Genomic DNA, 21,249 nt, shown 5'->3' on the forward strand with positions numbered 1-21,249 from the left:
CCAGAGCTAACGAAAACGGAAAGAAGTGTTGTAATGTTCACGTTAAGCACACAACAGTCCTGTCAGTGTAAGTAAGGGTCATCACTACGGAGCCTTGGTTGTCCTGGACATGTCTATGCAGCCGCGAACTCACAGAGGTGCACCTGCCTCTGCCTCCTGCGGGCTGTAACTAACGGCGTGCGCCACCACAGCAAGCCCTTTGGCGCGCCAGCCTGTTCCGTTCTTAAAGGTCCTATCGAGACATGACACGGGTCATGGCTGACAGCGGCAGTTGACTTCCTATCAAAATTAGTGGCTAATGACCTCCTAACTGAAGGGCTCTGCGTTTGGGGGCTCTGCTTATACTTCAGTGTGGTGCGCACGGCTTTGGAAGTTACATGGATGACGTGTTCCCCTCCCCCCACGGCCTCCCACTCTGCAGCGGAAGTGTAACCCCCTTGTGACCCCCCCAGCGGCACACAGCCGGAAAGCAAGTGTGGCCTGACGTGCGCGCGCGCCTCCTCTTCGTGACGAACTTCGGGCCCGCGAGGATTCCGCCTGAGAGGCGCCTCTCGGCCGCTGGTCGTCATCGTTGGCGGCAGCGGCCACCCGTTCACACTCACCGCGGAGGACTGACAGGTACCGAATTTTTAGACACTCTTGAGAAATTAGTGTCCCTAGGTGTGTTGGCCGTTATTTTTTTTTAATCCCCTGAGGTACGGAGCATCCCCGTGGCCTCTAGAATTGTCACCTCAGCCGTGTGGACTTAGCATACATGACGCTCGCGGGCTCATGGCGGGCCCTGTGTCGGGGAGGCCGGATTCTTGGTGTCCACTTTAAATTAGGGTGGCAATGGAGTCCTATGGTATGGGCTGTGGCAGGGAGGCCCAATTCTTGGTGTCCACGTTAAATTAGGGTGGCAATGGAGTCCGTTGGTATGGGCTGTGGCAGGGAGGCCCGATTCTTGGTGTCCACGTTAAATTAGGGTGGCAATGGAGTCCGTTGGTATGGGCTGTGGCAGGGAGGCCCAATTCTTGGTGTCCACGTTAAATTAGGGTGGCAATGGAGTCCGTTGGTATGGGCTGTGTCGGGGAGGCCGGATTCTTGGTGTCCACTTTAAATTAGGGTGGCAATGGAGTCCGTTGGTATGGGCTGTGGCAGGGAGGCCCAATTCTTGGTGTCCACGTTAAATTAGGGTGGCAATGGAGTCCGTTGGTATGGGCTGTGGCAGGGAGGCCCGATTCTTGGTGTCCACGTTAAATTAGGGTGGCAATGGAGTCCGTTGGTATGGGCTGTGGCAGGGAGGCCCAATTCTTGGTGTCCACGTTAAATTAGGGTGGCAATGGAGTCCGTTGGTATGGGCTGTGGCGGGGAGGCCCGATTCTTGGTGTCCACGTTAAATTAGGGTGGCAATGGAGTCCGTTGGTATGGGCTGTGGCGGGGAGGCCCGATTCTTGGTGTCCACGTTAAATTAGGGTGGCAATGGAGTCCGTTGGTATGGGCTGTGGCAGGGAGGCCCGATTCTTGGTGTCCACGTTAAATTAGGGTGGCAATGGAGTCCGTTGGTATGGGCTGTGGCAGGTAGGCCGGATTCTCGTTGTCCACTTTAAATTAGGGTGGCAATGGAGTCCGTTGGTATGGGCTGTGGCAGGGAGGCCCAATTCTTGGTGTCCACGTTAAATTAGGGTGGCAATGGAGTCCGTTGGTATGGGCTGTGGCGGGGAGGCCCGATTCTTGGTGTCCACGTTAAATTAGGGTGGCAATGGAGTCCGTTGGTATGGGCTGTGGCGGGGAGGCCCGATTCTTGGTGTCCACGTTAAATTAGGGTGGCAATGGAGTCCGTTGGTATGGGCTGTGGCAGGGAGGCCCGATTCTTGGTGTCCACGTTAAATTAGGGTGGCAATGGAGTCCGTTGGTATGGGCTGTGGCAGGTAGGCCGGATTCTCGTTGTCCACTTTAAATTAGGGTGGCAATGGAGTCCGTTGGTATGGGCTGTGGCAGGGAGGCCCAATTCTTGGTGTCCACGTTAAATTAGGGTGGCAATGGAGTCCGTTGGTATGGGCTGTGGCGGGGAGGCCCGATTCTTGGTGTCCACGTTAAATTAGGGTGGCAATGGAGTCCGTTGGTATGGGCTGTGGCAGGGAGGCCCGATTCTTGGTGTCCACGTTAAATTAGGGTGGCAATGGAGTCCTTTGGTATGGGCTGTGGTCTGGAGGCCCGATTCTTGGTGTCCGAAATGAAGGTGACAATGGAGTTGTAGGCCATGGCCAGTGCCAGGGAGGCTGAATTCTTGGTTTTCACATTAAATTAGGGTGGCAATGGAGTCCTATGGTATGGGCTGTGGCAGGTAGGCCCGATTCTTGGTGTCCACGTTAAATTAGGGTGGCAATGGGGTCCTATGGCATGGGCTGTGTTGGGAAGGCTGGATTCCTGGTGTCCACATTAAATTAGGGTGGCAATGGAGTCCTAAGCAGACAGGAAAACCACAACAGTTCATAATTGCCACTTCCTATTGCTGACAGGGCATGTTTTTTTTTTCTTTAAGGGTCCTGACTTGCCGTTATGATGGACTGGAGTTTAGAGGAGGCTTGGAAGCGGACAGATGATATTATTGAGAGTGTTCAGCAGCAACCCCCTCCACTGAAACCCACGTCTTGTGGGAAAAAATCTCTTCAGGAAAAACTGTATGACATTTATGTGGAGGAGTGTGAAAAGGAGCCAGAAGCAGAGGGCCTTCGAAGCAATGTCAACTTGCTAGAGAAGCTTATGAAGAGAGAGCCATTGCCATGTTTAGTGGTCAGCCTGTACCCAGAAAACCAGGGCTATTCTCTCATGCTCAAGGATAAAGATGGAGTCCTTATAGAGCCCTATCCAGGGCCGTATGTAGGACAGAAACTGCTTGAATATTTGGATGCTGAAGAGTTACCTTCTTTTCTGATTGAGATCCTGGAAAAGTCTCCTGTGAATGTTTTTCACAGTGGCTGTGTCATAGCAGAAATCCGAGACTACAGGCAGTGTGGTGACATCTACCCTCCAGAGGAGCCTGCTGCAGAGGCTGCTGTGTCCTCTCCTGCTTGCCAAGTCCGGCATGTTCTCTTACGTCCAACGATGCAGTCTCTAGTAAGCGATGTCGAGTCCATGACAACTGACAGCAGTCAGTGGACCCAGGAAGAAAAACTGGAGCTTGAGAGCCAACTGATCTTAGCTACAGCAGAGCCACTGTGTCTGGATCCTTCTGTTGCTGTCACCTGCACAGCCAACAAATTGCTGTTTAATGAGAAGAAGATAATGATAGACTCCATGAAAAAATCCTTCATGGGTCATGAGAGGTCCTGTCTAGACCTGGAGGAAGAAAAGCATGCATGTATATCTCCTCCTGATGTTGCAACAATGATCTCTTGCAGAAAACGAGCAGAGATCAAACCAGGTGACCCATACGATCTGAAGATCCCTGAAGCAGGAAAGTGTGTAGATACATGGAAGCAGAAACCCTGTGAACTGGTGGCCCCTTCAGAGGTGGATGTGCAGAAATACGCTAAAGGGAAGCAGTCTGTGCCCCATGGCAATGACTCAGAATCCACAGCCTGGCCAGATGACTCAGAATCCACAGCCTGGCCAGATGACTCAGAATCCACAGCCTGGCCAGATCCTGAGGTAACATGTGGTTATGTATTTGATTATGAAAAGGGCTGTCATCCATGGGAAACAGAGCCAAGTGTGATGCAGTCCCTTAGTGACCCATTTTTTTCTTCTGAAATAGGGTCACCGACAGAGGGCAGATGTGGTAGTCAGATGCTTCTTCCCCAAGTTGCCCTAAGTGGTTGTTTACTTGGTTCTATAGCTGGGGGAAAGATTGAGTCTGGGAAGGCAACGGATGTGTGCCAAGGGTCTGCCCAGAGCCAGGCTGAATGCCTAAGCAAAGAGCTGCAGGGATCCAATGACTCCATCTGTCTTGGCCAGCCCTCCCAAGGGATGAAGGCCAATTCCCCATCAGTGACATCCCCAGTCTTAGAGACAAGAGTGAAGAGCCCAGCTCCACTGTTCATACTACCCTCCACCTCAGATAAGGGCTCTTCAGCACCCAATCCTCCCACAATAGCAGTCAGAGGTAGGAAGTTTCCAAGACTTGCTCCTTCTCTCCAATCAGCTAGTCTTCCTCAGCAAACTTTGTGGGGAATGAGCAGTATCAATACCCTTGCTGCAGCTGTCCAGCCCTCTGCCAGCTCATCAGAAAGCCATCCAGTCACCCAGAGCCCCAGCACTGGCACTGCCCAAAATGTTACCAATTTGTTTAGCCTAGCACAGGGATCCCCTGGTTTGAAGAGAGGTTCACCCCAGGTGCAGAGCTTCCCCACTAGTGCCCCAGCATTTACAGAAACCTCTTCCAGAGATGTTCTGTCTCCTATAGGTCAGATGCCCAGTACCAAGACCAGCACACCACAGGGCTCTGTGCAATTAATTCTAAAAAGTACTTCAGGCCCCATAGCTGTCAGGATTCCAACTGGCACTGTCATTTTTCGCCCAGAGTCACAAACACAGCAGCCACAGCCACCACACCAACAGCCACAGTCATGGCTGTATCCGCAGCCAGAGCTGCAGCAGTCCCAGCAGCTGCAGCAGTCCCAGCAGCTCCAGCAGCTGCAGCAGCTCCAGCAGCTGCAGCAGCTCCAGCAGCTGCAGCAGCTCCAGCAGCTGCAGCAGCTCCAGCAGCTGCAGCAGTCCCAGCAGCTGCAGCAGTCCCAGCAGCTCCAGCAGTCCCAGCAGCTCCAGCAGCTGCAGCAGTCCCAGCAGCTCCAGCAGCTCCAGCAGCCCCAGCAGCTCCAGCAGTCCCAGCAGCTCCAGCAGTCCCAGCAGCTCCAGCAGTCCCAGCAGCTCCAGCAGTCCCAGCAGCTGCAGCAGCTGCAGCAGTCCCAGCAGCTCCAGCAGCCCCAGCAGTCCCAGCAGCTGCAGCAGTCCCAGCAGCTCCAGCAGCTCCAGCAGTCCCAGCAGCTGCAGCAGTCCCAGCAACTGCAGCAGTCCCAGCAGCTCCAGCAGTCCCAGCAGCTGCAGCAGCTCCAGCAGCTCCAGCAGTCCCAGCAGCTCCAGCAACTCCAGCAGCTCCAGCAGTCCCAGCAGCCCCAGCAGCTCCAGCAGTCCCAGCAGCCCCAGCAGTCCCAGCAGCTGCAGCAGTCCCAGCAGCTCCAGCAGCTCCAGCAGCTGCAGCAGTCCCAGCAGCTCCAGCAGCTCCAGCAGTCCCAGCAGCCCCAGCAGTCCCAGCAGCTGCAGCAGTCCCAGCAGCCCCAGCAGTCCCAGCAGCTGCAGCAGTCCCAGCAGCCACAGCAGCTCCAGCAGCTCCAGCAGCTGCAGCAGTCCCAGCAGCTCCAGCAGCTCCAGCAGCTGCAGCAGTCCCAGCAGCTCCAGCAGCTGCAGCAGCTGCAGCAGTCCCAGCAGCTCCAGCAACTGCAGCAGTCCCAGAAGCTCCAGCAGCTGCAGCAGTCCCAGCAGCTCCAGCAGCCGCAGCAGTCCCAGCAGTCCCAGCAGCCCCAGCAGCCCCAGCAGCCCCAGCAGCCCCAGCAGCCCCAGCAGTCCCAGCAGCCCCAGCAGCCCCAGCAGCCCCAGCAGCTCCAGCAGCCCTGGCAGTTCTGGCAGCCTTGGCAGCCCTGGCAGCCCCGGCAGCCCCGGCAGTTCTGGCAGCCCTGGCAACCACGGCAGCCCCAGCAGTCCCAGAAGCCCTGGCAGCCCTGGCAGCCCCTGCAACCACGGCAGTCCCAGCAGCTCCAGCAGCCCCAGCAGCCACGGCAGTCCCAGCAGCTCCAGCAGCCCCAGCAGCCCCAGCAGCCCCAGCAGCCCCAGCAGCCCCAGCAGCCCCAGCAGCCCCAGACTTTGTATGTGTTCATTCCAAAACAGCATCAACAACCTAGGGCTCCTACCCCTCCAGAGCCAGCACCACAAACTTACCAGGGCAGCCAGGGAGCTAGCGTCCAGCAATGGGCAGTGCCAACTCAGCAAACTGGTCTCTTTAACCTTGCTGAGGCCAGGAGGGTTTGCCAACCTCAGACAACTGTGGTGTGCCAGGTGGGTTCTAGCCAAAGTCCTGGGCAGATCCTTCCTTCACAAAGTTTCCAGCATCCTACTGCCCAGGTACAGCAGCTATGGGCCTGGGGCCAGAATGTGCAGCTGAGATTCCTGCCACATACAGTGTCTGTGCCCAGAGCAGCCACTCAGCCTAGTCATCAGGGCCACACAGGTGGCCAGCACAGACATACAGAGAGTGGAGGTCCACCAACCACCCCAAAGTCTTAAGTCTTGCCTATACACCCTTTCTCAAAATTACAACAATATACTTAAATTTAATAACTTAGCAATAATTGAGAGGCGTATTTGTAAATGATCATTAAAAACAAACACATTTTGCTGTTTTAACAAAAAAAATTAGAATGAGTTTTTGTCTTCAATGACGTTTTTTTTACTCTCTCCACCAAAGACAGGGTTTTTCTGTGTAGCCCTGGCTGTCCTGGAACTCACTCTGTAGACCAGGCCCGTCTTAAGTTCACAGAAATCCTCCTGCCTCTGCCTCCCCCCGAGTGCTGGGATTAAAGGTATGCCTACGCCACCACTGTTGAGGCTGTTTTAACAATTTTATAGTCACAGCTCAGTATTAGAAAGCACAGTCCCAATGCTGTGCCACGTGCTTCTAGAACTAATTCATTTGTTTTCGGGACTGAAACGCTGCACCCCTTAACCATAAAATCCCCCATTTCCTGTCCCCCACCCCTGGCTGCTTATGCCTCCAGGAGTCTGAGTGCTCCCAGTACCTCACATGTGTGGAACCATGAGGTGCCTACTATATCAGACAGTCTTTTTCACTGGGTATGATGTCCCCAAGGCTCGTGCATGTTGTGCCTTGTGACAGATTTGTAAAAATGATTTTCCTGTTAAATATGTAAGGAACTGACTTGTGAACCAGGAGAAATGTCTTTCAGGAGAACTTAGTTTGTACTTCTTAGTTTAAAAAGCCTGCATGCAGCATCTGAAATGCGATTGCTGCGAGCACGCTGGGAAAAACTAATCCCAAAGGAGACCAGAACAAAGGAAAGTCGTCACACTGAAATGTGTCCGCCCTAGACAGGCACCCTGTGCAAGGGAGTCAGTGGCAGATTTGTTTATGGCCCTCCCAGCCCTCAGAAGGTTTCCCAGCACTCGGGGCTCTGGCCAGCCCCAGCTCTCCTCCAGACCCTGCCACTGGCCTGGAAGAGGCAGTCTGGGATGGCTTGCTGTGGTGCTCCTTGGGAGGCCATTTACCTATTTTAGAACATTCTAGGATACTTGCACCAAGGGAATAAGCACTTGGAAATAACATTTACTGCTTTGCTTCTCCAGTGCCCACAGCCTTCTGAGCTGTAAAGTGAACTGTCCTCCTCCTCCTCCTCCTCCTTCTCCCCCTCCTTCTCTCCCTCCTCCTCCTCTTCCTCCTCCTCCTCCCCCTTCCTCTCCCCTACTCCTCTTCTCCATCCTCCCCCTCCTCTCCCTCCTCCACCTCTTCCCCCTTCCCCCTCCCCCTCTCCTCCTTCCCCCCTCCTCCCCCTTCCTCTCCCCTACTCCTCCTCCCCCTCCCACTACCCCCTCCTCCACCTCTTCCCCTTCCCCCCTCCCCCTCTTCCTCTTCCCCCGTCCCCCTCTTCCCCTTCGCCCCTTCCTCCCCTTTCCCCCCTCCCCCTCCTCCTCCTCCCCCCACCCCCGTTTATCCTTCCTCAGTTGTTCAGCTCATTTCAGTTTTCCTGTTTCAATGACCTGAACTGCTCCATCTCTTTTGATCTGTTCCCTTCAGAGAGTCGAGCTGTGCTGGGCTGGAGAGATGGCCTGGCTCTTAAAGGCTAGGCTCACATCCCAAACAGGAGAGAGTCAAGGGGTGATCAGTTCTGTAGGGTTACCCACACCAAGGTAACATTTCCGTTACCGTGATCCTTTCGCATTTATGACATTGGCAGCGCTGTGCAGTCAGCCCCTCTGTCTGTATGCCAACCATGCTCGGCACTTCAAAAGAAGTCCCGGGCCTCTTAGGCACTAAGGGGGAAGGCTTCCTCCCCTCCCCCAGCCACTGGCAACCACAACTTTGCTTTGTGGCCCTATAGATTTAATTGTTCTTAGTGTTTATAGTGTATGACTTATATAGTGTTTGGTACAACGTTGTACATCTTGTGTCTGCCTTTTTGCCTGGCATGTGTTTGATGTGTATTCGTCTTGTACTATGCACCGGCACTTGGAGCCTCTTTGGCACATTCCCTGTGTATGGCCTGACCTGTTTATCTGTGTTTGGGCTGTTGCCATCTTTTGGCTGCTGTGGGTAGTGGTGCTGCCATCATTCAGACACAGGTGTTATTTTGCTGTTTGTTTTGTTCCTTTGTAACTCTTAAGGATAGTCTGCCTACATGAAGTCTGCCTTTGTAAGGGCACATGTATGTTTGTTTGCCTTTTGCCCTAAGAAGTGGAAACACGGCCTGTCCATTCTGAAAGAGATTAGCGAAGGGACGGTGATGTCACTGGCATAAACCAGTTCCAACTGGGGTTCCGCTGGTGCTCTTCAACAAAGATTTGGCCTCCTTCAAGCCCGCTGGTTCCAGTGGCCACCAGAGTGACAGCGAGCAGACGGGAGCATCCTGGACAACGCCAGGAGTGGAGCCTGCACTGGAAAGAAGTGACATGGTCCAGTGAGCAGTTACAAAGGACTTAGCTCAGCCTCTGAGCCCAGCAGATCTGACCTCAGTGTGCTGCCAGTTTTGGTGTCCTTCCTCCCTTTGCTCTGTAACCAGTCCATTCAGGTACAATAAGCAGAATGTTTTGCTTGAGAGATGTGTCCTTTGTTTTCAGACAGGCAAATAAATTCGTCTTTGTTTCCAATTTCCATTTAGTGGCATTTGTTTATTTCCCTGGAATTATTTCTACCCTGCTATCAGTTTGATGTATTTTTACCATTGAGACTATTATCTGGTTATAATTTATTTTTAAACATAATTCTTTATTGATTCTTTGGGAATTTTATATCATGCATCCCAAATTCTTCTCACCTCTTAGCCTCTCCTTATTTGTCCCTCACCCCTGTAGCCTGCTCCCCAAAAGAATACCCCCAAATCAATTAAAAACAAAACCAAACTCACCCCTCCCATCATTCCAACACCTCATCACTCATCCTAGAGGCAGTGGGTGCTGCACTGTGTCAGGCAGTCGACCCTTTTGTGCAGTCAGCCCCACCCACAAATGTTCATTACTGTCAGTCATTGGTCTGGGTCAAGGCCTCTGGTGCTCCATCATCACTGGACCCTCCCCGAACTTCCTCTGGGACATCCTGCTGTCGCCCTGAGTCATGGAGATCCTGCTGTTATTGTTCCTCAGGACTGGTTCCTTCACACACTCCAGATGGGGTAGATGTTAGGGTGAGCCACCCCAAGGCCCAGGTGGTAGCTGAGCTGGTTTGTCTGGACTCTGGGATTACCCCTCTCAGGCAAGGGGTAGAGCCAACTCTTTTAGGGTCATGCCACAACCTTGGTGAGGAGTGCGGCCATCTTGAGTGGGGGAGGGGGCAGCTCTCCTGCTGCGGTGCCCAGTGAGAGGCAGGGCCAGCCATCCCCAGGTCCAGTAAGTGGTTAGGCCAGCTCAGCAGGGCCTCCGATTTCAACATGCATGTTTCTTATGACCCCCTGTGGTAACATGGGCCGTGGACATCACCAAAGTCCCCAACTGCAGCAGGAACATGGATGTCACCATGGCCCTGGTGGCAGCACAGGCCACCTGAGTTAGTATGGTCCAGTGGCAGCAAGGCCCTCAGACACCAACATGGTCTCAAGTGACTGTCGAGATACTGGGCGTCTGCCCAGCCTCTGGTGGTAACAGCAGCTGCAGACATCAATCCAGACTCTGGAACTGGGTACATTTTATGATTTCACTTGATTTTAGTGTTATGAGAACCTGGAATGTCTTTCTTCTTCTTTTTTTAGACAATGTTTCTCATGGTTCTGGTCATCTTGGAGCTCACTGTGTAGACCAGGCTGACTCACAGAGATCTGCCTGCCTCTACCGCCTGAGTGCTGAGACTAAAGGCATGTGCCACCACTGCCCAGCTTCTCTTTCCTGATTCAAGATGAATTCTTACTCATTATTCAAAATTGGTTTGCTTATTTTTTTTTTGTGTGTGTGTGTGTGTGTGTAAGTGTAGGTATTTGTAGCAATCAGATGACAACTTTTGGGACCTGCCTTATACCTTTTTGAGGTGGAGTCTCTCTTGCTGCTTTTGCTATGCTATGTACTCCAGGGGAGAGGACTCTGGGGCTCCAGGGTCATTCTCCTGTTTCCACCCCTCATCTCATATTAAAAATCACTGGGATGACAGTTGTTGGCCAGAACATCTGGATTTTTTAAAAATATTTTATTTATTTATTATGTGTACAATATTCTGTCTGTGTGTATGTCTGCAGGCCAGAAGAGGGCACCAGACCTCATTACAGATGGTTGTGAGCCACCATGTGGTTGCTGGGAATTGAACTCAGGACCTTTGGAAGAGCAGGCAATGCTCTTAACCACTGAGCCATCTCTCTAGCCCCAACATCTGGATTTTTACGTGAGTTTTGGGAATGAAACTTGCTTGTGTGGCTAGCTCCTTGTGTGACTTTTACCTCTTGAGATATCTCTCTGGTCTCAAATTATTTTTTAATTTATTTATTTTCAAAATTAGTTTTTCAAAAGCCATGCCTTTGAAATAATTTCAAAGTATGTTGATAGTGAGAGGGTTATATGAACACAGGTGGACCAGAATTCTTCAACAGGTTACACAGAAGATGCCATCACAAGTGAGCATCCAGTAACATCCAGGTAGCCAGGGGGTGCCTGGCCAAAAAGGGCCTTTGTCACAGGGGATATTGAGAACAAGCTGATTCCTTGAAGATACTGGAAGGGAGTGCCTTTGCCATACAGTGCTGTGAGCATCTTATTGGAAGCCTGGTGTGGTGGCATGTGACCATAATCTCAACAGTTTGGAGGCTGATACAGGAAGACCAGTAGTTGGAGGCCAGTCCAGTTGGATACTGAGATCTCATCTCACAGCAACAACATAGGATGTAACTTGAGCCCCATATGTAACTTAAATTTTCTCATAGCCACATTTTAAAAATTAAAAGCAAACAATAAAACAAGAGATTTACTTCTCAATAAAATTTACTTGGCCCAGCCTAGTACATCTATAATATTACCACTTCTATTTTATCAATATTTACAAATTCTCAATGAGATCTTTTATATTTTTAGACCCAGTGTTCTAACTCTAGACATTGTCTCAACTGTGGTGCTAAATTTTCATAAACTATACTTGCTATGCAGCTGGACTACTAGCTCAGTTTGTTAAGGGTGTGCTTGCATTGCAAGCACGGTGAACTGAGTTCGATATCCCAGAAACCACACGAGAAAGGAAAAAGAAAACAAAAGAAGAGCGGAACTGGCATAGTAGTGCAGTGGCAAGCAGGTCTCTGGGGCAGCTTACTTCACAAGTGACAGGCTGAAGGCCTTGCTTAAAAAAATAGGTAGATGGTACCTGGAAGAGACCGCTGAGGGCATCCTCTAGCTTCCATGTGGCCATGACTCCTGACACATAAACACACACAAAAGTGCATGATATGAATTTAGATTTGTAGAAAACTTACAGTTGAAATGTAGATTCAGGGGACCGGAAAAATGGCCCAGTGGGTAAGAGTGCTTGCTGCTGCTCTTGCAGAAGACCCAAATTATGTTCTTAGCACCCATGCCATGTGGTTTACAACTGCCTGTAACTGCAGCTCCAGGGGATCTGACTCCCTTCTCCTGGTTTCTTCAGTATGTGCAGGCATGTGTCCATACATACACACATGTATGCATAAATAATCTTCATTACAAAAGAAGAAAATGCAGATTTATTTCTCAAACATACTCATAATTTTCCTGATAAGTGAATCAAGTATCAATTTTTAAATTTTGTTTTTGGTTTTTCAAGACAGGTTTTCTCTGCATAGCCCTGGCTGTTCTGGCACTCACTTTATAGACCAGGCTGCTCTAAACTCAGAGAGCCACCTGCCCCCGCTTCCCGAATGCTGGGATTAAAGGTGTGTGCTACCATCTGCTGCAATTTTTAGGTTTTCAAATAATTGCAGGTAAGCAAAATTTAAAATTAGCTCTTTGCTTTCTCTAGCTTCCTTTTAAGTGCTTCTTAGCCACATGTGGTTAATGGCTTTTTTTTCTGGGCAGTGTCACTGGCATTCAGAAAGGATGAAGGAGCAAAGTAGAATACAGAAACAGTCTCAAGCATGAACTTGGTGCCAGATCCTGAGATTCGAGTTGATCACTGAAGCTCACTGTAACAGTGATGACCCCTATACTGGGGTGAACTTGAAATCCTTACAGTCTGTGGTCCCCTGTGCTGTGTTCTGCAGAAACCAAGGGGACCCAGGCGTGGAGCAAGGAGGGTAAAACAAAATGGTTTGAAAAGCTCTACATAATCATATGCAAAATGCCCAGGAAGGGGACCATAACTATCCTAGCCGTTAACCAAAATTCATCTAAGTCCACCTTGCCAAGGGACATGGGAGGCTAGGGAATGAGAGAGAAGGGGGTGCTCCTTCTATTTTCGATTTTTTTCTTCCAGTACTCTTGTTTATCTGTCTTCCAGATCTCCAGTTCCCTCTGCACAGCTGATATCACATCAGTCATGAGTGACAGGAGGTTAGCTCCAGGAGATAGTGACCCAACATCTGTGTACTGCTTCTGATTTTATTAATCATGTTACACTAATGCAGTGTGAAATAGCAGGCCTAAGGAACAATGGGCTGTCTTGATCAGGTCCCTGAAACAGTCTAAAGATAATGGTGGCGGTTAACTGCTGACCTGGATATAAAGACAGTGGCTGGGGTAGACTCCAGATAGGTCAGCTTCCCAATCTTCTCCAAACCAGGGCGTAAGGGACAATGGCAAAAAGTGCTCCATGCTCCTAGGGAGCTCAGATTAAAGCAACTTCAAGACTACATCTCCAAGGGACCATATGCAGAATACTGCCACACTTTCCCCTGGTAAACTTTTCAACAACTTTAAGGGTACTTAGGCCCCTATGAATATTTTTGTGTTTTACACATCTATTTGGACTGAATTATGGGTAAAAATGGGCTTCCAAGAACAGCATATCCTTTTCCATGAAGTGTTTACACTGGGAGAGGTACAAGGGATGGGCAACAGGTAGTGGAGAGATATAAGCCTGCTGGGACTGGGGTCTTGGCTGTTCAGCTAGACCCACTTTTCACCCATAAAGTGTTCGTTCTTTCTTGCTTGCTTGTTCTAATTAAACTCTTCGCTGCCTTACCTATTACTGTATTCTATCTGAATTCTTCTCTTTTGGGAACATAAGAACCAAGATTGCTGCTGGGATGGAGATCTGAGAAAACTAAACACTTCCCCACAGCAATGGAAGGTGGATTGCGGCTAGCGCGAAACTCACTACATTAGCCTCTCTACTTTCATGTACAGTCGAAACTGTAGGTATGTTATCCACACATGCACACACACAGCTCCTCGAACACCAAGTCTCTGAGGTTCTAAGAGCCTCACGAACACACTTTTCCCCATCTAGCCTTCACCTGCTGGACCCTAGCCCTTGGCTTGCCCTTCCGGCTTCCACTGTCTGCCTCAGCGGCAGGCAGCAAAGGGTGTTCGAGTTAATTGTTAAATTCAGTTCAACAACTTCCTCATTAGGGACAAATTACCTGAGTTTGAAATCTGCTAATTTTCCAATCAGAGTGAGTGTTTGCACTTGTGATTTGGAAATAATTACCATATGGTAAAAGCAAAACCTATGTGGGGATTAAAGTAAAGGCGAGGGAGGACAGGAGCTTATTTTGACGCCTTTCCTGGAAGCCACACTAGCATTTGCAGATTAGCTGAGTTACCTAGTGGTTGGCTGAGAAAGCTCACCTCTGATGCTTTTTGGCAAAGGCTGTTCACTTCCTATATAAAAGCTCCTGAAAGATGACCATGACCTTTGATGGGAGAGTGGTGTGGCCGGAATTGGGCCATGGAAAAAGAAGAACCTTTTGAATTTGGCTATTTAATCTAAAACTACCCCTATATGCTTAAGAGGTTTGTTGTCAACCTGAGGCTTCTGGGTGAGTGACAAATTCTTTCCTTGGGCGTGGAAGCTGCGAGTCTACATGTCCTCTGGGTGAGCATATAACCTAGCAGGGAATTGGAAGGGTTAGGGATGTAATTGCGACTGGAGTTGTCGCAGTTCCAATTGATGGAGCACACTCCTGTTCAAGCGTTTGGAAACCCCCAGGAGAAGAAACCTTTCAGGTCATTTGTAAGCCAAGCCAGAGCACCTCCCCCTGAGACACAGCTTCTGAAGCCAGGAACTAGGACAGCGCTCAGCTCCTCCTCCAAGAGCTGCTTCTCCCTTGTCTGAGAGGGCAGCCATGCTGGTGCTCACATTTCGTTTTGCACCTCAGCTGCCAGGAAATTCAGTCGAATCTGAAACTCAGGTCTCTGAGTTTAGATCAATGCTTAGCATTGTCGGCATTCCTTACTCATTTCTTTTGAAGGGATTGTTTGGCTTTGTTTTGTGTTTTTGAGACAAGGTTTCCATAGCCCAGGCTGGCCTGGAACTCCTTGTGATCCACGTCTCTCAGGCTCCTGAGTACAGGGCTACAAACATGAGCCACCACACCCAACCCTTGCTTTTTTTAACTTCAATTTTACTAGTTCTTTTTGTCTTTGCCACAGATTTCTTTAGGTACTCCCCCCAACAAAGACCCGTGGGAACTGAGAACCAGGCTCAACATATGTATAGATAGCAGTAGCTCCTGTTTATGCATACATGCGGCCTCTGACCCTTTACTAACCTATTAGAAACTTCTACTAGGGCTTCTCCCCAGAGCTCCTGCTCTTTCATTCTTGAGACAGAATTGCTTGTCTCAGGCATCCCAGATGGGACTCTCAAGCTCCTATGTGTAACGCAGCTGAGGGTGACCGTGAGCTCTTGGTACCCCTGTCTCCAGGTTGCCCCAGTGCTGAGATTACAGGTTTGTACCACACATTGGGCTTCACAGTAGGTCTCACCCTTCTTTACAAATGAAGAGACTGTGACCGGGATAGTACTGTGAGGCAAGGAAGCTGTTAAGTGGCGCACTAACAAGCAGACAGACTCCTGTCTGCTTCCCAAGTCTATGCCCTATGTCTGGGCATATACCTCTGAATGAGACCATGGGTCTCAATTTACTGGCATACTATATATGTGTCCCATTTTATGTTTTCCAATGCCTGCTTTCAAACACGTGACTCCAGGTGCTTTGGATGGCTATTAACAACTCTCTGTGCTCTCATTTAATAAAACTGATGATCCGGTTACAAATTCCTCTCGGCTAATAGGATGGTGGCCAGGGAAGGGAGACATAGATCTTCCCCAGGGGAAAGGTCCTTTAAGGCCAGATCTGGTGCTGTGGTCCCAGGCTGGCCTAGAACTTATGGTCTTGCCATTTCAGCCTCCCGTGGGCTTGGATTACATACAGATGTTTAACATACAGATGTTTAAGCAACCTTGCCTGCACCAGCCTGTGTTCTACTTTAAACTGGGTTTCTCCTCCTCTATGACCACTCTCAGGATGGCCCTGTGTTCCTCCACACTGCGCCTCAGTGATGCCCGAGGCCCCTTTTCTGCATTCTGAAGGCCTATCAGTGAGAATCAGTGGGAATCAGGAGATCAGTGAGAAAGGTGTTCTGGTTTTGAGCCACCCCAGGCCCCGCAGAGCCTCGAGGTGCTTCACGATCAAATATCTCTAGGCCACTAGGGGGCACCAGACTCCAGGTTCGCTCGCCCTGCAACCCCAGAGAGCTCACCAAAGAATCTTCCCCAAAGCAATTCCCAGGATTCCAGGGAGTGCATCTCTGTAGTTCTGCCAGAGTCCGGGCGGGGAGATGCCAGCATCACCTTCCGGTTGGCCTCCCTCCTGGCCCGAGCCGCCCCCGGACCCGTGACCTCCGCACTCCTCTACACACACCACGTGGTTTGGCAGCGGCAAACAGCTGCGCAGGCCTCTGCTCTTCCCGATCATTCGCCCACTCGCTGGACAAGGAAGCAACGTCTCACCAGGAGCACAACCATTCCCTCTCCCTGTCCTCTAGTGTCGACTGAGCCTGCAAAAGAGTGGGACCTGGTGATGGAGGGAAGAGTTGGAAAGAAACAGCTGGTTCTGCTGGCTCTTCATAGTCTCTTCATTGGGACATGTTTGCAGGCTGGTTGCAGCCTATGTGCACAGGAATGTGTACACACATGCACACACACACACACACACAGAGAGAGAGAGAGAGAGAGAGAGAGAGAGCGCTTTGCTACCTTCCCTGTGTTTGCCTACTTAGGATCTCTGACTTTGCCCTCCCCCTTTCCAGTGGGAAAAGAAAAAAAAAGAAATCAGAAACCTAAGGATGGAGGGGTAATTTTTTTTCTTCTAAAAGTTTGTATTATACTTATTTATTTATTTGTGTGTGCACACAAATGAATGTGCACGTGGTCAGAAAACAACTTACAGGAATCAGTTCCATTCTTCCACCATGTGGGTCCCTGATATTGACCTCTGGTCCCCAGGCTTATCCTTTGGGTCATCTCCCTAATCCTGGGCAGTTTTTCAAAAGACTGTTTTGGGCAATCTCAACAAATTCTAAGTGTTTATTCGGGACTTGTAGTAGCAGTTAGGGTGGGTGTTGCAGAAGGCAAATGTTTTGGTCTCTGGTCCCTTTAAGGGACAAGCCACGCCCACTCCCCCATGATCCCCCAACCCCGGCCCCCGCCATCTTGAATCTCTCTTACTGTCCTCTTGGCTTGTGCACGCGTCTCTCTCTCTCTCTCTCTCTCTCTCTCTCTCTCTCTCTCTCTCTCTCTCTCCTCTCTCTCTCTCCCTTCACCCTTTCCCCTCTATAACCCCGTGAATAAATATTAAATCTTATTCTACATGTGTCTATCCATGTCTCTGTCTGCTGTCCACCCGCCCCTGCCGCGAGCTGCTCCGGGGCTTCAGCACGGGGACCCACTGTGAGCTCGCTGTCCGCTCACACCCGCCTGGGCTTGGGTGGCTCTCCTGGGAAACTGTGAGTCTCTGCCTTGGGACTGGCTGCTCCCAGAGCTCGTTGCCCACCTACAGCCGCTTGGGACTCTCCAGCATCCCCAACCGCTAGCTGCTCCGGGAAGAGGATTTAGGAACAAAAGTGGGTATAGCAGAAGGCAAATGTTTTGTTGAAGTTGTGTAAGAGGTTATGTAAACATGGCTTTAGAACAAAGCCCTTAATGCCTTGTCCCCTCCGCTTCAGGGCAAGTCTTGGACCAGAAGTGGCCCGGTACAGAACTCTTGTCACTTTTCCCCCTGGAGGTGAGTCTAGGAGAGTGAAGTGGGCGATGTAAACGAGTGTTATTTACAGCTATGCATCTCTTCATGTTGTTTGAGAAACTAGAGCTTTTAAAATGATTATTGTCATTGTTAGGAAAGTACGACTTTTGGAGCTTCCATTCTGGAGGTCTTTGTGGTTACAGGAATGGTAAGGTCTGGGGAGGGGATAGAAGAGAGAAGAGGGGGAAGGGAGAAGGAAGGAGACAGGGAGGGAGTCAGAGACAGAGGGACACACATACACACAGAAAAGGATAGGAGAGAAAGGAGAGAGAGAGAGAGAGAGAGAGAGAGAGAGAGAGAGAGAGAGAGAGAGAGAAAGAAAGAGAGAGAGGGAGGGAGGGAGGGAGGAGAGAGTGGACAGAGGGAAAAAGAAGGAGTGTTATAGTTTGAATAAAAATGGCCCCCATAGGCCCACAGTGAGTGGCACTATTAGGTATAACCTTGTTGAAGAAGGTGTGGCCTTGTTGGAGGAAGTGTGGCTCCCAGTCTCTTTTCCTGCTGTCTGCCAGTACAAATGCAGAACTCTCAACTCCTTCTCCAGCACCATGTCTGCCTCATGCCATCGTACTTCCCGCATGAACTGTAAGACAGCCCCAATCAAATGTCTTCCTTTCTAGGAGTTACCATGGTCAGGGTGCTTCTTCACAGCAATAGAAACCCTAAAATGGGGAGGGAAGAAGGGAGGGAGAGAGGGAGGGAGAACAAGGGTATAGAAAGGGGAGAGAGGAGAAAGAGGAAGAGGAGAGGATGAGGGGAGAGGGGGGGAGAGGGGGATGGAGAGATGGAGGGGAAGTGAGGGGAAGGAGGATGAAAGAGAAGGGAGAGGAGAAAGATAGAGAGGGAAACAGGACAGAGAGGAGACAGGAGAGGGGGTGAGAGTGTTGGACTCTAGAGCCCAACTACCAGGAGGAGTCACCCCAAGAGTTGATGTAAAAGCATGAGGATTTTATTAATTCTGTCATGACAGGGTCTTGCAGTATTTGAGAAGCCAGAAAGACCCCGAATGGCTGGTACAGACTACTTTTAAAGGAAAAAGCCACAGAAACAAGGTGAGTGTCTGGAGGTTGCTCTTTAACTATTATGATTTGCTTATTTAAAGGGCTATTACCAATAATTGGCTGGAGAGTGGTTGCCAGATCAGGTGAGGTAAGAGGAAACATCTGAGGGTCACTTTGCCCCTTTCCCAGGGACTGAGTCAAAACATCAGTAACTGAGTCAACAGCTAAGGGTTATCTTGCCCCTATTCAATAACTGAGTTCTATTTGGGGAACATTCACAAGGACTCAGGGAGATGAAAAGGTCCCAACATTTCAGTATGTGCATGTGTAGTTGTTAGATCTTTGGTTCCCAGAGAGTGGGGGAGCAGTACTGCTGAGACTGAGAGGGCTCAGAATTGTCCTCAGAATTGTCTTAAAGTTTTACAAGAGGAGAGGGAGCAGATGGAGATGAAAAGAGAGGGGTGTGCAAGCACTTGTCTGTATGTGGTGTGTGTGTGTGTGTGTGTGTGTGTGTGTGTGGCTTCTTTTATTAGTTGATATAGAGGTCAAGCTATTTCCTTGGAAACAAGAACCTGTAGAATCCAGTACTTCCTAAAACCCCCTGATATTGAAGTATTTTGGCAAAGAGAAGGAAGAGTTAGGTAACATACGGTCTTCATCTAATTTCCCCTTTCCTTTAGATAGGGCCCCTCCTAAGGATTTGACTGGTTGTTGGAACAATTGGACTTTCTTTTCTGATAACTTGTGGTCTCTATCAGGTGAGAATTTGACAAGTGTTTTAGTTCTTTCTTGGGTTTGTTTCCCCCTATGAGTGCACAAAAGATGAGGTCATTTACATATTGGAGAACTTTGCCTTGAGAGCTAGAGAAGGGAGCAGGTCCCTAGGTAGGGCCTGGCCAAACAGATGAAGAGTGTACCTGAATCCCTTGGGTAGGACTATCCAGGTGAATTGGGTAACCTGGGAGGCTAGGCCTTCAAAACCAAACAGATATTTGGACTCGGGGTGTAAAAGAATACAGGAAAAAAGGCATCATTTAGGCGTGATAGTGGCACTTACGTCCTGGGGAATGACCCACAGCTACTAATTGGACTTATGCTTACCCAGCGAGGGTTAGTCTTGCCTAGTATTGGAAACTTAGCCAACTACTCGTGACTGATGAGGCCATGGAATGTAGAGAACATGCTGTTACCACTTTCCTAACCCATAATTCCTTGCTACTGTCTAAATACTGGTCCTTGTATCCAGAGATAAGCTCCCCCCTCCTCAAAGAAGCAGAAAACCAATTGTTGGAACATGATCCAAGTGCTTGTGACAAAACTCCAAGAAAACAAGACAAGAATTTATGACCTCGATTTCTTTAAAAATATGAAGTTATTCTTGGACTGTGCTTTTGTGCCTCTCCCAGGTGTAAAGGGTAGGAGTGAGTTTACTTCAGATTATTCATTACAGCTGGTTTATTGCCATTTGTTTATGCATCTCTATGGAATAAACAAGCCATGTGGTTTTGCTTCTTTAAACAAGTGTGGTTATCCCAATGGCCCAAGGTGTATTCTTGCTCACACATAGGCAGAAGGTACGTAGGCAGGAAGTATGCTTGCCTTCAATCCGATGAAGGCAAAAAGTATGTAGCCTTGTGGGTTTTGTCTTTATAAGCTTCTGACTAATGTAATTTGTTGCCATATTCTGAGCATGGGTCTTGGGTATAGACCTGACCAATATCCCTAGTCCTGGCCAGGATTTAATAAAACTTCTTTCAAATTTGGCTCCAAAATTGTAGGGTGTTCTTCTTCTTGCCTTGTGGGATTGAAATATTTGGGAGGCCCCAGAGATCAGACCACCCACCCAAATTCCAAAGTGCAACCTTCACTTCAGGACTCTGGGACTGAGGGGACACCTCAGGAGGTGCACACCTTGGAGGTGTTCTTGTGTTTCAGGTGTGCTTCTGGTTTCCCACATTATCAGAGGGAGCTGCCTTACTGAGAAAAGCAGCAAGCATATGTGGAGGCCTCCCCTGGTAGGTCATAGTAATTTTCTGTGGCATCTGGTTCTGTCGGGATCCTGACCTGGGATGAAGAGGGTTCTGACAAGACTTAGTACTCTCACATCCAAGGCAAAGAGCGAGGCATCATACTGCTCCCCTGAGGTTCTTGGTCTAGTTTTGTGTCTTACTTGCTTCATATCTGTATGTGAAATTACCTGGCACAAGTGAGAAGGAACCACAAAACACATAACAAACCCACTTAGGAGTTTACTAGAGGGGGCCTTTATAGGCCTGGGGAATCCGTGTGCAGAGAGAAAGAAAGATGGCATGTCCAGCTTTTTAAAAGCTGCCTAGAGCATTCTAGGGGGTTGATGTGGCTACGTCATATGCAGATGACAGGGCTCACGCATGAGCAAAAGGGCTTAACTGAGTCATAGTGGATGTAACCACGCATGCGTGCACATAGGTTGTGCTGGGGGGGGCCCTTTAACATTCAGGCACTTCTGCCTGAGGGCTTGTCTGCACATGCATGGCTCTAGAACCTGGAAGTGCAACCTTGTTTGTGGCTGAATAATTACAGAATGTCTTGTCTTTAGTTTAATTTTTACTGTCTGTGTTCTGTTTATTAGTTTTATTTTTGCTGTCTCTGCCACCGCCAGCAATTGCCACTGCTGCCACTGCTTGCCATCGTTGCTTTGATAGCCAGGGCTCAGAATTTCTTACCTCTGAGATTTCTGGTCATTGGATTCAGTTTAGCAGGGATTCAAATGTCTTTTGGATGAGGATAATATTAAAATTGTTTTATATTGTTCTACTATATTGAAAAGCTGGTTCTGGATTTGGGTTATTGTTCTTCATTCTCTAGAGCCAAACTGG

The 21,249-nt window shown here is 49.5% G+C and overlaps 1 protein-coding gene across 1 annotated transcript; it reads left to right on the forward strand.

Moving 5' to 3' along the window:
- Positions 1-2,544: 2,544 nt before the first annotated feature.
- Positions 2,545-6,261, forward strand: LOC142841811 (transcription factor SPT20 homolog). Its single transcript, XM_075958925.1, has 3 exons — positions 2,545-3,541; positions 3,599-4,589; positions 5,649-6,261. The coding sequence occupies exons 1-3, from the start codon at positions 2,545-2,547 to the stop codon at positions 6,259-6,261; spliced, it is 2,601 nt and encodes an 866-aa protein (XP_075815040.1).
- The last annotated feature ends 14,988 nt before the right edge of the window (positions 6,262-21,249 follow it).

The sequence above is a fragment of the Microtus pennsylvanicus genome, chromosome X, assembly GCF_037038515.1.
Source record: "Microtus pennsylvanicus isolate mMicPen1 chromosome X, mMicPen1.hap1, whole genome shotgun sequence".
Classification (NCBI taxonomy): Eukaryota; Metazoa; Chordata; class Mammalia; order Rodentia; family Cricetidae; genus Microtus; species Microtus pennsylvanicus.

Excerpts from the sequence above, each read along its gene's own strand:
- LOC142841811 (XM_075958925.1), top strand. The coding sequence starts at position 2,545 with ATGGACTGGAGTTTAGAGGAGGCTTGGAAGCGGACAGATGATATTATT. Across the intron at positions 3,542-3,598 it reads GAAGCAGTCTGTGCCCCATG|ATGACTCAGAATCCACAGCC; the intron begins GCAATGACTCAG and ends CAGCCTGGCCAG. Across the intron at positions 4,590-5,648 it reads GAGCTGCAGCAGTCCCAGCA|GCAGCCCTGGCAACCACGGC; the intron begins GCTGCAGCAGTC and ends CCGGCAGTTCTG.